We start from the raw sequence: 13,617 nt of genomic DNA, 5'->3' as shown, positions 1-13,617 counted from the left end.
GGAATACTGGGAGCAGTGCAGAGATGAGCAAGAACCTGGGGTAGCGGCATCCCTTTACAAAATAGCAAAAAAAAAAGACTTTCCTCACCCTTAGAGGAGGACAGTGGGATGAGGGTTTTGGTGAGGGAGGAAAATGAATGTATTGTTTGTACAGAATTCAAGGTCATCAGGTCGGCACTAGAGTAAATGTCTAATCGCCATTATCATAGTGACCGATTACAACACAACTCACTTACAGTGCTGCTCATGAACTACCACCAAAAAGAAATATAGAGAGTCCCAGTGCAATGATTATAAAGTTTAGTTAGGTTGTAGCACATCAAAATAGTCTCATGGATATTCACATCCCAAAATTGTGAATCATAATTGAGGAAGATATCAGAGAAAGGTCAATCTGTTCAATTGCATTTGGTTTTAATATGAATTTGGTTAAAATGGCCACGAAATTCCATTATACAGTTAATAGCTTGTTATGATTGTTGGGAAAGACAACTCATCAACACACCTGTACGGCTCCATGCTTCCTCACAGACTCAGAGCGTACCCATCAACACACCCCCACAGACCCATAATTTGGAAATGCCAGTGTTGCACTGGGCTGTACAAAGTTAAAAATCACACGACACCAGGTTATAGTACATGGTTGCTACCTTCTCCCCAGCCCCACCTCCCCAACCCCGCATTTATCTGTCCACCTGGAGGCTTCCTGCCTCTATTTCTGATGAAGGGCTTTTGCCCGAAACGTCAATTTTCCTGCTCCTCGGATGCTGCCTGACCTGCTGTGCCTGTCCAGCACCACACTGATCTAGACACCAGATTATAGTCCAACAGGTTTAATTGGAAGCACTAGCTTTTGGAGCACTGCTCCTTCATCACAACCACCTGATGAAGGAGCAGTGCTCCCAAAGCTAGTGCTTCCAATTAAACCTGTTGGACTATAACCTGGTGCTGTATGATTTTAACTGCCCACAGACCCAGGTGGTGTTATTCACACCTAGAGCCAGGAAGTGCCATTACCAGTCCCAACTTATTTTTCTAATGTTTTCCTCAGCAGTCTCCATTTCAGCCCCAAATTAAATGAATATGGATGTAATGTTTAAAATTAAAACTGGAGATTTTCTTTCAAAAGAGCCCAAAGGAAAAAAAACTATCTTCTGGTAAGTGGTTGGGTTCACCCTTATTCTGATGAAGGTTAAAGGGTTAGGGAGGTGATAGGGGGGGGGGCAACTATGGTACTTGGTAGACAAGACAGTCAACATTACAGCTTTCCCCAACAAATTGCTTTCATACTTTCATAACCCAAATCACTTTATGGGAAACAGGATGGAGGTAGGAAAAGAATCAAATTACAACACAATTTTCTTGTTGTCATCATTTCTGTATTCCCCCTGCTTCCTTCCACCCAGCCCACTCCTTGTTCATGACCAAACCATCTCCAACTCCACTTTCTTTTCCACTATTAACTTGCAGCTTTTCAGTCATTGAGAGACATGCATTGCATTTGTAACCCATGCTCAACACAGCCACATAAATGCAACCAATTACACTTTTACACAATTTACAACTAGAAAGCAGCTTTAAAAATAGCATCATCTCAACTGCACTAAATGGGGTGCCCTCCTCTTCCCTGTAACCTTAACCCTAGCAGATCAGGCATCCTGTCTTACCCATCTTCAGACCTACTGAATTGAAGGATGCAATAACTAATAGGGGAATTTGAAACAAAGATTGCTTTGCATTGATTCGATGCCTGGATTAACTTCTGTTTGGCTTTGACAGTTATTAGAGCCTTGTTCTATGGAATGGCTCCAGGACAAAGCATACAAATCCTATATACAGCAGCGATTAAACCAGTGAGAATCACATTGAAAATTTGCTTCCAGGAACAGCAAATTTGTTAAGATATGTAACTTGTGTCAAGTTTGGTAGGAATGATGACAAAATCTGCTCTAAAGATGTCTCATCAAATCAACCATTCCAAAAACACTTAACTCCAGCAAGGTGTTACTGAAGTCCATCACTGAAGTGTGCAGCGTTGGAAAAAATGGGAGCAAAGACGTGATAAAGGAGGTAGAAAGTTAGGAAGTGCAGGAAAGATGCTGAATTGGGAAGAGGTGGTCAGGAACCTGACTACAGAATAAAAGAGATGAAGTTGTGGATAAGAGTTGGAAAAGATTTAGAAGGGATGAGGGGTTGATGCCTTGTTTTGAGAACTTCCAGCCACAACACAACTCAACTGTTGTTAATCTATCCCTAAAGATTATATAAAACTCACTTCAGGAAAAACTGAACAGAATATTACAAAGGACATATATCAAACCACTTGCAACATTTACTAACATAGGAAACACTACCTGTCAACTCATACTCAATAAAGATAACTTCGGAATTATTATTGTTCAGACCTGTCCCAAACAGCAACCACATGCAATCCAAAGCAAATATATTGTAGTAATTGAGACATGCTTAATTAAATATACAAAGTTTTAATGAGAATCCTGCAAGATGCGCCAGCAGAGCAGCAATCTCCAAGCAATGTTCTCCCAGTTGTCGTTAGGCACCTGGGAGGTGCACGAGAAGTAATCCCTTGAGATTGTCTCTGCTATCTAAATGCTATATCTGCAGCAGGCTATTCTCATAAGTACAATCTGAGTATAAATCAAAGAATACATTAAAGAACCAGACCTCAAAGGCTCATTTTTCATTAAGCGTAGGTAAATTCAATCAAAGCTGGGAGGTAACTGAAAGGGCAGCAATTATTTTGCTCCATTGTTTCCTTGGTTGACAGCTTTTTGGTAGGAGGATCCCAGTGAATTTGTCCTGGCACAAATTCTGAATGTTGTACAGGAGGCAGGTGCTCCCAGTGCTTATGGCACCAGACTTTCCTCTGGAGAACTTGGCAGGTAATTACTTTGTCTGAAAGTACATGGCCTTTTTAAAAAAAGATCTCTGGTATGAAAATATCAATCAAGACACAATTATTCTGTCACAACTCAATTAATTTAAATGATAGGTTTTCATTTTTGACATTTTACACCTCTCTAACTTACTCTGCCAATTGTCAACGTTGATCAAGGCAAGTGACCCAAATGCAGGAAAGTCTTGAACTAACGAGTATACAGCCAGCACATCTGTATTAATTCAGTTGACTGGTGACTGAACTTTGCAATGATTGGGAGACGCCGGTGTTGGACTGGGGTGTACAAAGCTAAAAATCACACAACACCAGGTTATAGTCCAACAGGTTTATTTGAAAACACTAGCTTTCGGAGTGCTGCGCCTTCATCAGGTTATTGTGGAAAATAAGATTGTAAGACACAGAATTTATAGCAAAAGTTTACAGAGTAAACAGGCACTGTAAACTTTTGCTATAAATTCGGTGTCTTACAATCTTATTCTCCGCAATCACCCAATGAAGGAGCAGCACTCTGAAAGCAAGTGCTTCCAAATAAACCTGTTGGACTATAACCTAGTGCTGTGTGATTTTGAACTTTACAATGGAACACTAGCAATCTCCTATCGTTCCATTGGTTCCTTCATCTCACATTTCCATTACTCCATAATTATATCTTTAGGTTGTGAAAATGAAATTAGAAGCCAAGCTCTTCCAGACAAACAATTTTAATGGTTGAGGTCAAATTGGATTCAAACATTTGCCTCTGAACCAAAGGGCAGGGATTCTGCTAGGATAGCCCACTGGATCCTCCTGCTCCAAAATGCAACCGAGTATGTTCAGCCCTTGCACATCAGTGACACGCACCGGTAGGAACACTGTCAGTGTCCAAGTGTGATAAAGAAGAAATGGCCAGTGCAAGTCCAGATTTGATGGATAACTTTTAAGAACCTTGCCCATAAGTAAAAATGGGCCAATTCTGTTTTGGGAAATGCTCCATTCCCATTAAATTTGGCCTCTTTAACAAAGAAAGTGACAGTCTTAATTTAAATTGGCTTCACTAAATCCATAAGGTCTGTTTCCTTGACCACATCAAATCAGAAGTTAAACACACTTGACTGCATTAAAATTCCATCATGGGAAAGATAAAAGCTAGGAACACTGAGACCAGAGGTGTATAACAGATTAGCCAGCACGTGAAAGGAAGAGATGAGATAGGGCATTACGAAGCACTAGGCAGGAAATTGAAGCACAGGTCCTCAAGGGTCATAATCTCCGGATTACTGCCCGAGCCACGTGCCAATTGGCATAGGGACAAGAAAATTAGGCAAGTAAACACGTGGCTAAGGGATTGGTGTGGGAAAGAGGGATTCCACTTCATGGGGCATTGGCATCAGTTTTGGAACAGGGGGGATCTGTACCGTTGGGACGGTCTCCACCTGAACCGATCAGGTACCAATGTTCTAGCGAAGAGGATAAATAGGGTGGTCAGTAGGACTTTAAACTTCTGAGTTGGGGGGAAGGGAAAGTGAAAGCGACAGGGAGTATGGAGGTAAATGGCAAGATAAGCAGCAGGATAGCATGTTTCCAGGCGGATTTAAAATTGAGGCAGACTGAGAATGCAGTAAAAAGCAAGGATAACTTAGGACATATGACTTCCAACATCTCTAATGATAAGGAAGTTAGCATTAAGGCACTTTACCTGAATGCTCTTAGCATACATAACAAAGCCGATGAACTAATGGCACAGATAATAGTGAATGATTATGATGTAGTAGGCATCACAGAGACTTGGTTACAGGGGGGTCAGGACTGGCAGTTAAACCTCCATGGTTTTTCAACTTATCGAAAAGACAGGGAGGTGGGCAGAGGGGGTGGGGTTGCCTTGTTAGTTAAGAACAAAATTAAATCTATGGTATTGAAAGACATAGCGTCGGATGATGTGGAGTCTGTGTGGGTGGAATTGAGGAACCACAAAGGCAAAAAAAACATAATTGGAGTTGTGTATAGACCTCCTAACAGTGGTCAGGACCAGGGACGCAACATGTACCGGGAAATAGAGAAGGCATGTCAGAAAGGCAAGGTTACATTGATCATGGGAGACTTCAATATGCAGGTGGACTGGGTAAATAATGTTGTTAGTGGATCTAAAGAAAGGGAATTCATGGAATGCTTACAGGATGGCTTTTTGGAACAGCTTGTCATGGAGCCCACAAGAGAGCAGGCTATTCTGGACCTAGTGCTTTGCAATGAACCAGACTCTATAAAAGATCTTAAAGTAAGGGAACCCTTAGGAAGTAGCGACCATAATATGATAGAGTTCAGTCTGGAGTTTGAAAGGGAGAAGGCAAAATCGGATGTAATGGTGTTACAGTTGAATAAAGGTAATTATGAGGGCATGAGAGAGGAACGGACTAAAATAGACTGGAAGCAGAGGCTAACCGGGAAGACAGTAGAGCAAAAATGGCAGGAGTTTGTAGGTATAATTGAGGACACTGTACAGAGGTTCATTCCCAAGAAAAGAAAGATTAACCGGGGAGGGATTAGACAACTTTGGCTGACAAAGGAAGTCAGGAAATGTATTAAAGAAAAAGAGAGATCCTATAAAGTGGCTAAGAACAGTGGGAAATCAGAAGATTGGGAAGGATACAAAAGCAAACAGAGGATAACAAAGAGTGTAATAAGAAAGGAGAGGATCAAATATGAAGGTAGGCTAGCCAGTAATATTAGAAATAATAGTAAAAGTTTCTTTCAGTACATAAGAAACAAACGACAGGCAAAAGTAGACACTGGGCCACTTCAAACTGATGCAGGAAGCCTAGTGATGGGAGATAAGGAAATAGCAGGAGAACTTAACAAGTACTTTGCGTCAGTCTTCACAGTGGAAGACATGAGTAATATCCCAAAAATTAAAGGGTGTCACGGGGCTGAGTTGAGTATGGTTGCCATTACGAAAGAGATAGTGCTAGAAAAGTTAAAAAGTCTTAAAATTGATAAATCTCCTGGCCCCGATGGGATACACCCTAGAGTTCTGAGAGAGGTGGCTGAGGAAATAGCAGAGGCATTGGTTGAGATCTTTCAAGAGTCACTGGAGTCAGGAAAGGTCCCGGATGATTGGAAGATGGCTGTTGTAACCCCCTTGTTCAAGAAAGGATCAAGGCAAAAGATGGAAAATTATAGGCCAATCAGCTTAACCTCGGTTGTTGGTAAAATTCTAGAATCCATCATTAAGGATGAGGTTTCTAAATTCTTGGAAGAGCAGAGTCTGATTAGAACAAGTCAACATGGATTTAGTAAAGGGAGGTCATGCCTGACAAACCTGTTGGAATTTTTTGAAGAGGTAACAAGTAGGTTAGACCAGGGAAACCCAGTGGATGTGATCTATCTAGACTTTCAAAAGGCCTTTGATAAGGTGCCACACGGGAGGCTGCTGAGCAAGTTGAGGGCCCATGGTGTTAGAGGTGAGCTGCTGGGATGGATTGAGGATTGGCTGTCTGACAGAAGGCAGAGAGTTGGGATAAAAGGTTCTTTTTCAGAATGGCAGCCGGTGATGAGCGGTGTCCCGCAGGGTTCGGTGCTGGGGCCACAGCTGTTCGCATTATATATTAATGATTTGGATGAGGGAACCAGGGGCATTCTAGCGAAGTTTGCCGATGATACGAAGTTAGGTGGACAGGCAGGTAGTACTGAGGAAGTGGGGAGGATACAGAAGGATCTAGACAGGTTGGGAGAGTGTTGAAACTTTATTGCTGGAACAGCACAGCAGGTCAGGCAGCATCCAGGGAACAGGAGATTCGACGTTTCGGGCACAGGCCCTTGTCAGGAAATGGCTGATGGAATTTAACGTGAGCAAGTGCGAGGTCTTGCACTTTGGCAAAAAGAATAAAAGCATAGACTACTTTCTAAATGGTGAGAAAATTAATAAAGCCAAAGCACAAAGGGATCTGGGAGTGCTAGTCGAGGATTCTCTAAAGGTAAACATGCAGGTTGAGTCTGTGATTAAGAAAGCGAATGCAATGTTGTCTCTTATCTCGAGAGGGTTGGAATATAAAAGCAGAGATGTACTACTAAGACTTTATAAAGCTCTGGTTAGGCCCCATTTGGAGTACTGTGTCCAGTTTTGGTCCCCACACCTCAGGAAGGACATACTGGCACTGGAACGTGTCCAGCGGAGATTCACATGGATGATCCCTGGAATGACAGGTCTAACATATGAGGAACGGCTTAGGATACTGGGATTGTATTCGTTGGAGTTTAGAAGATTAAGGGGAGACTTAATAGAGACGTACAAAATAATACATGGCTTGGAAAAGGTGGATGCTAGGAAATTGTTTCAGTTAAACGAGGAGACTAGGACACGTGGACACAGCCTTAGAATTAGAGAGGGTCATTTCAGAACAGAAATGCGGAGACATTTCTTCAGCCAGAGAGTGGTGGGCCTGTGGAATTCATTGCCACGGAGTGCAGTGGAAGCCGGGACGCTAAATGTCTTCAAGGCCGAGATTGATAGATTCTTGTTGTCTAGAGGAATTAAGGGCTACGGGGAGAACGCTGGTAAGTGGAGCTGAAATGCGCATCAGCCATGATTGAATGGCGGAGTGGACTCGATGGGCCGAATGGCCTTACTTCCACTCCTATGTCTTATGGTCTTATGGAGATCCTGAACTTAACACAAGCTGCCCAGCTACAACTTACTCTATGTGGATTCCAACTGAAATTCCATCCTTCATATTTTAATTCCACCTAGGATTATAGGATATTTACAACACTCATTGAACTGCTGTTCCTGTCACATCCTGAGTTCTACATGATGTACAATGTAGTGCCATGTGAACACTCCCGATCCCTTACTCCACCAGCATCAATTCACCTGATCTCAAAGCCATCCTTGGTCCACAATTTCATTTCACTCTGCCTGCAAACCAACACTTAAAAAATAATTTTTCTCATCCTTTCTGGTGTTAAGGAGCACAAGTTTCAAATCATGGACACCAATGCCCCTCCAAGTGTCTCGTCTGCATCTCCAATTCTAATCTCATTGCTTCCTGTCTACTCACAATATGCATTGACTTTGGTCTCTCTGATATCGAATGATCAATACTTAGCAAAGAACTCAGTTTTATCCCACCTTGCTCCACCTCAAAGCAGTTGTGTGTGCCAAGACACTGAACTCTCTTCCATCGCCTTTGGCCCCGCATTCACTGTTTGGGCTGGTAGTCCTCCTACTGATAACGGAACTCTTTCACTTGCTCCTGTACCTTTCCTCCATCTTGAAGTTTCCCTTTGTCCTCTTACTTGCTATTGAACTTTTCATTAAGAACTATCAGTATAACAAAGACCTCTTAATTTTCTCTGTTTCCCTTACTCACTCTAACCTACTTTCCTCTGAACCTATTGCACTCAATTCTGTTAGGTCTAACCATGACATTGGTGGTATTGTGTTCTGGTGTACTGACCTGCACCTTTAGAGACTGAGTACCAACTCAGAGACATGTTTTCCCTCATTGCTCTCTATCATGCCTCTACTACTAAAATCAAGTAATTGTCTCCAGGATTAACATCAACTTAATAAAAACCTGCAGGTGCTGTAAATCAGAAACAAGAACAGAAGTTGCTGGAAAAGCTCAGCTGGCCTGGCAGCATCTGTGAAGTGAAATCAGAATTACAATTTGGGTCTAGTGATCCTTCCCTAGGACTGGTATTAACCAGTGTGTATTAATGACTTGGAGGTGCTGGTGTTGAACTGGGGTGGACAAAGTTAAAAATCACACAACACCAGATTATAGTCCAACAGGTTTATTTGGAAGCACTAGCTTTCAAAGCACTGCCTCTTCATCAGCACCCCGACAGCTAATGCTTCCAAATAAACCTGGCGGACTAGAACTTGATGTTGTGTAATTTTTAACAATGTGGATTAACATCAATTTCACTACCTTACATTTCCTTACACTCTGTCTCTTGTCAGGAATCCATCCCATTCTCCCTATTTCTTCATCTGAGTCATATCTTCTGACGACGCAACCTTCTTCCCAATATGATTGACAGGGCTCTCAACTGTGCCTGATCCATTTGTCTTTTGTTCTTTTCCCCTCCCAACCAGAAGAGTGACAGAAGAATCAGCTTCCACCATTTCCAACTGATACCATTACCAAATACATCTTCTCCCCCCCCCCTCCCCCCCCCCCCCCAATTAGCATTTCCTAGGCACCTCTGCAACACACTGAACCATTCCTCAATTAACTCCCTTTCCCATACAATCACAGATGGGTGTAAATGCTTCCCTTTTGCTCTCCTCTCTCCAAACACTCTTTCCAGATGAAGCAATGATTTACTTAAAGGTCTTTCAACTTAGTCCCATGTATTCGTTGTTCATCATGTGATCTGACCACCATTGCACTGGGAAGACCAAATGCAGATGGGGTGACTGCCTCTTATCATACCTCCCTGTGTCTGCAAGCATGACCCAAGGCTTCTCAGTTACCACCTTGCTCTCACATTTCATTCTTTGTTCAGCTGTAGTTTTCCACTGAAGCTCAAAAAACAGGATCTCATATTCTAACTGGGGGCTTTGAAGCCTTCTGGTTCACTTCTAAGTTCAACAATTTCAGACCATGAAACTATGTTCCATTTGGCTTTTATTTTGTTGTCATGTGCTAGTTTGAAGCTTTTCAAGTTGCTTTTCAAAGAGCTATTCATTATTTTGGTGTTATACTTAGCCTGCACAAATGCTTTTATTATTTAATTCCATCATACCTTTTCCATTTAATCACTCCCACATTCTGGAGCCTCCCTTTTGTTCAGCCCTTCGCAACTCCCTCTTTTGACACATCTTTGTCCTCCTCTAGTTGAGAAAAGGGGCCATATTCACCTCAACATGAACTCACTCTCTTCACAGATGCTGTCAAGCCTGCTGATCATTTTCAGCATTTGTCTTTTATTTCGGATTTCCAGTATCTGCAGCATTTTGATTTATATTATTAAACTTTCACTTCTCAGTCAGATACACAGCAACTAGCTGCAGACCTCCAAATATTCTGCATTTAAGTTTTATCCTTCCTTAATTCTTGGTTCTTTGGTCTCTCCCAGATTTGGCACATTTGGGCAATCTGGGGTTATCACTCCAAAAGACCCAAGGGTACAGCCTCAGAGTCAGATACACAGCAACTAGCTGCAGACCTCCAGATATTCTGCAACCCTTTAGAACTGAGATGAAGAGGAACGTCTTCAACCAGACAGCGAGGAGTCTGTGGAACTCATTGCCGCAGAGGGTTGTGGAGGCAAAGACATTGAGTGTCCTTAAGAATGAGATAGATTCTTGATTAGTAAGGGGGAATCAAGGGTAACGGGGAGAAGGCAGGAGAATGAGATAGGGAAATGTATAAGCCATGATCAAACAGTGCAGCAGACTTGATAGACCGAATGGCCAAACTCTGATTCTATATCTTATGGTCTTTCACAAGTCAGTACTAGAACGTACAGACAAGATCTCAGGAAAATTACAGAAGTCAATTTAGGAAAGCAGCTAATTAACATAATGCTGTCAATTGTTTGTAGGTTTTGTATTATCAAATATTCACTCTCCTGGTGTAGCCCTCACTTGCACTACTGCAGAACTTTCAAAAACTCAGCAACACACAAAAAGCTTCAGAATCCAATTTTAATCCCAGCATACGGGAATTAAATAACTGACCATAATCGTAACTTGCTTGAGTTTAATGCCTCGTTGGTTCAGATTTCTAAGGCTTCAAGGGTTTGCGGGTCCCATGAAACTATGTTAAACCCAGGAATTAAAAGGTTAATGATCCTGAGAGACTTTCACTGAGTAAGATGGGAATTTTGCTTTTTGTGGAACTGTATGCCATCTGGTAACTCCCTCAGAACATAAAATTGGAAACATTTACATTTCATTAAAATTAATTGATTTATCAAAATATTTAGACTCTTCACTATTCCAGCCTTCTACAACTTTGATCACATTTTACATACATATGAAAAAGCCAAACTTGCATCTCAGTTGTTAAATATAATCTTCACATGATGAAACCTAAACATATATTTGTATACAAGTTCCTGACCTTGTTGAAGAGGGAGAGACAGGGATGTGGGTCTCGGTCTGGACGCTCCAATTTGACCATACTGACAAAGCCATAGTCTTGCTGCTCGTCTTCACTGGTGTTACACAGCCACAGAGGGTGAAACTGACAGACAAAGCAATAAATAATTTTTAGTAATCTGTGAGCAACATATATACATAGAGTGCAACAAGGAAAAACAGCTGCCAACCATCACCAACATGTTTTCTCTAATTCACAAAATTTTTTGCTTGCAGCTGAGATTAGGAATGGATATATACAACTGGTGAGATTTGACAATGAATCATTCCACCAGATCGAGCTTACCTAACTTGGGATGCAATTTGGTTTGAATACAAGATACCGGTTTTCTGTGGGTCAAAGAAAACTGGATATTAAGCTTGTTTCACATTTTCCATGAGCATAAACATGAAGTACATACGAACTGAAGGCAGAGCCGGGTTGTTGTTTGCACCATCAGGCTCCATTTCATGTCTAAATATATCCTTCTGTTTTCAACGTTCTGCCTTGTTAGATTTTGGATTCTAATTTCTATTCTATTGCCACCTTATGATTCTACTGTGACTGGGATGTACAACATATGGCAATATAACTATTATAAATATGTTTCGATTTGTTATGCATTGGTGCTCACTGATAGTTTCCAAATGTAGCAGTGCTGAGGAGTTATCTTAGGATCCTGTCTCTGGGGTGAAGTCACTGCTGATTAATGCAAGTGATGTAAGAGCAGTCAAATGGGGGATTCTAGGGAAATGTTGTTTACCTACTATTCTCAGTAAAATGAAGATGTCACATTAGCGCAGAATACAGTTTGGGAATTCATCTATTGAGTGAGATGATGTAATGAAAAGGATGACGTTCTGTTTTCTGATTTACAGCGGATTCAGCACATGGCAGACAATAAACCACACTCTTACTCCAACAGGATGAGAGATGCACAGACAGAGCTGCCAACAGCAAAATGCTGGATGAGTAGTCAATACAAGTGCAAAACAAAAACTACTGACACTAAATATTATGGCACTGAACTTGGAAAGGAAAGAATTATTACCATCTTGAACTGAGTCCCATCACCAGCATCACACCCAGAATGATGAAACCTCTTAAGATAGTCACTTTCAGCACGAGTCAAGGGCAATACAGCAAGATTAGTCACTGGAGGAATGATTTAGTAAAAAAAATGGACGGGGATAAGATTAAAAAAAACATAAAATGTCTATAAAGTTTGAAGTGAAAGATGTAAAATGTAACCAGATAAAAGAGCAATTTAGCTTCTTTCTGCTCAGAACATAAATACAGTACACCAATAATTCTTTGAAGAGGAATCATATTGGACTCAAAACTAGAGCTGTTTTTCTCTTCACAGACGTTACTAGATCTAAGTTTCTCCAACAATTTCTATGTTTGTTTCAAATTTCCAGCATTGGTGTATTTTGCCTTTTTAAACAGTTCACCAAGCTGCCAAAATCTGGCTAATGGGGCATTTTTCCATCATTAGGTATCTTGGATAGTTTAAATGGTCTCCCTTGAATATTGGACTAACAATTTTTCATCCTGCTGCTAAAGAATCAGAAGAGAGTGAAAGTTATAAAACACTCCTAGGGTAGGGGAGTTCAAAACGAGAGGTCGTAGATTTAAAGTGAGAGGGGAAAGTTTTAAAAAGGTTAACTTTTGCACATGAAGGGTGGTGCTTGTATGGAATGAGTTACCAGAGGTGATGGTGGAGGTGGGTACAATTCTAACATTTAAAAGGCATCTGGATGGGTTATCAATAAGGGGTTACAAGGATATGGGCCAAATGCTGGCAACTGGGATTGGATCAGATTGAATGTCTGGTTGGTGCAGACGAGTTGGACCAAAGATCAAACAGTTTCTATTTGGCCCACCTGTCAGTATCTGGTGGATTTCTTCAGTCAGGCATACAAGCTTGGTAGGTTTCATTCAGAAAAAGCAACTCTGGCTCAAATCAGTAAATATGTAAGTCAATTGAGGCTGTGAATGAAAATAAACTCCAAACCGTTCTAACTCAAAATTATTTACTGTTCTATCATACATGAACAACAAACTGAGCAGGGGACTCCAACACTCTTATCAATCCATCAACCTCTCCGATCCTTCTTCCTCAGGTGGAAGCTCCCAATCTCTCCAATCAATCTTCCTCCTGCTGGAGTTACCAAACTTTCTGACCAGAAGTCCATCTAATCATGCTGGAACTAAGCCACTTTGCCTATAATGGTTCTTTTTTCACATTCAGCCAGCTGTTACTTCAGTAATGCAGAAGTGTTTAAGGCAAGGATGAAACTTCTGAAGTGAAATTTAAACTCCTTTTTTGTTCCCACCAGTCTTGTACTTCATTGAATTTCATCTGTAGAGACGTGATGTTCCAGCTGGCATGTTTCAGTTGCAGAAGAATTATATACAAATGGGGCATTGTACCCATTCTTTCCAGTCTCACCGAAAGGCAATCTTTAAACACCATAGCATCGGGAGTGCTCTGCTGTAACACAAGCTTTTCTATAAATACTGTATTTGATAAGTAGGTCAGACTAGCAATATGGTAGCTTGATTAAAAATTAAACCGCACTTGGAATCAAATCAAAGGAAAAGTGTAATTGAAATGTAACTTGCATC

At 41.2% G+C, this 13,617-nt stretch overlaps 1 protein-coding gene across 1 annotated transcript in view; it reads right to left on the bottom strand.

Annotated features, from left to right (window-relative positions):
- rnf43 (ring finger protein 43) overlaps positions 1–13,617 on the bottom strand; it is a 193,917-nt gene that overhangs the window by 43,806 nt on the left and 136,494 nt on the right. The window contains exon 2 of the mRNA XM_087977440.1: positions 10,969–11,091. Within this exon, the coding sequence (XP_087833566.1) occupies positions 10,969–11,091 (123 nt within the window). The remainder of the gene's footprint in view (positions 1–10,968; positions 11,092–13,617) is intronic.

This window comes from Chiloscyllium plagiosum, unplaced genomic scaffold (assembly GCF_037043375.1).
Source record: "Chiloscyllium plagiosum isolate Xiang-an unplaced genomic scaffold, Cpla_swu_hap1 HiC_scaffold_31, whole genome shotgun sequence".
NCBI lineage: Eukaryota > Metazoa > Chordata > Chondrichthyes > Orectolobiformes > Hemiscylliidae > Chiloscyllium > Chiloscyllium plagiosum.
The sequence above is the reverse complement of the archived record's forward strand: the minus strand, read 5'-3'. Positions and strand labels throughout refer to the sequence as shown.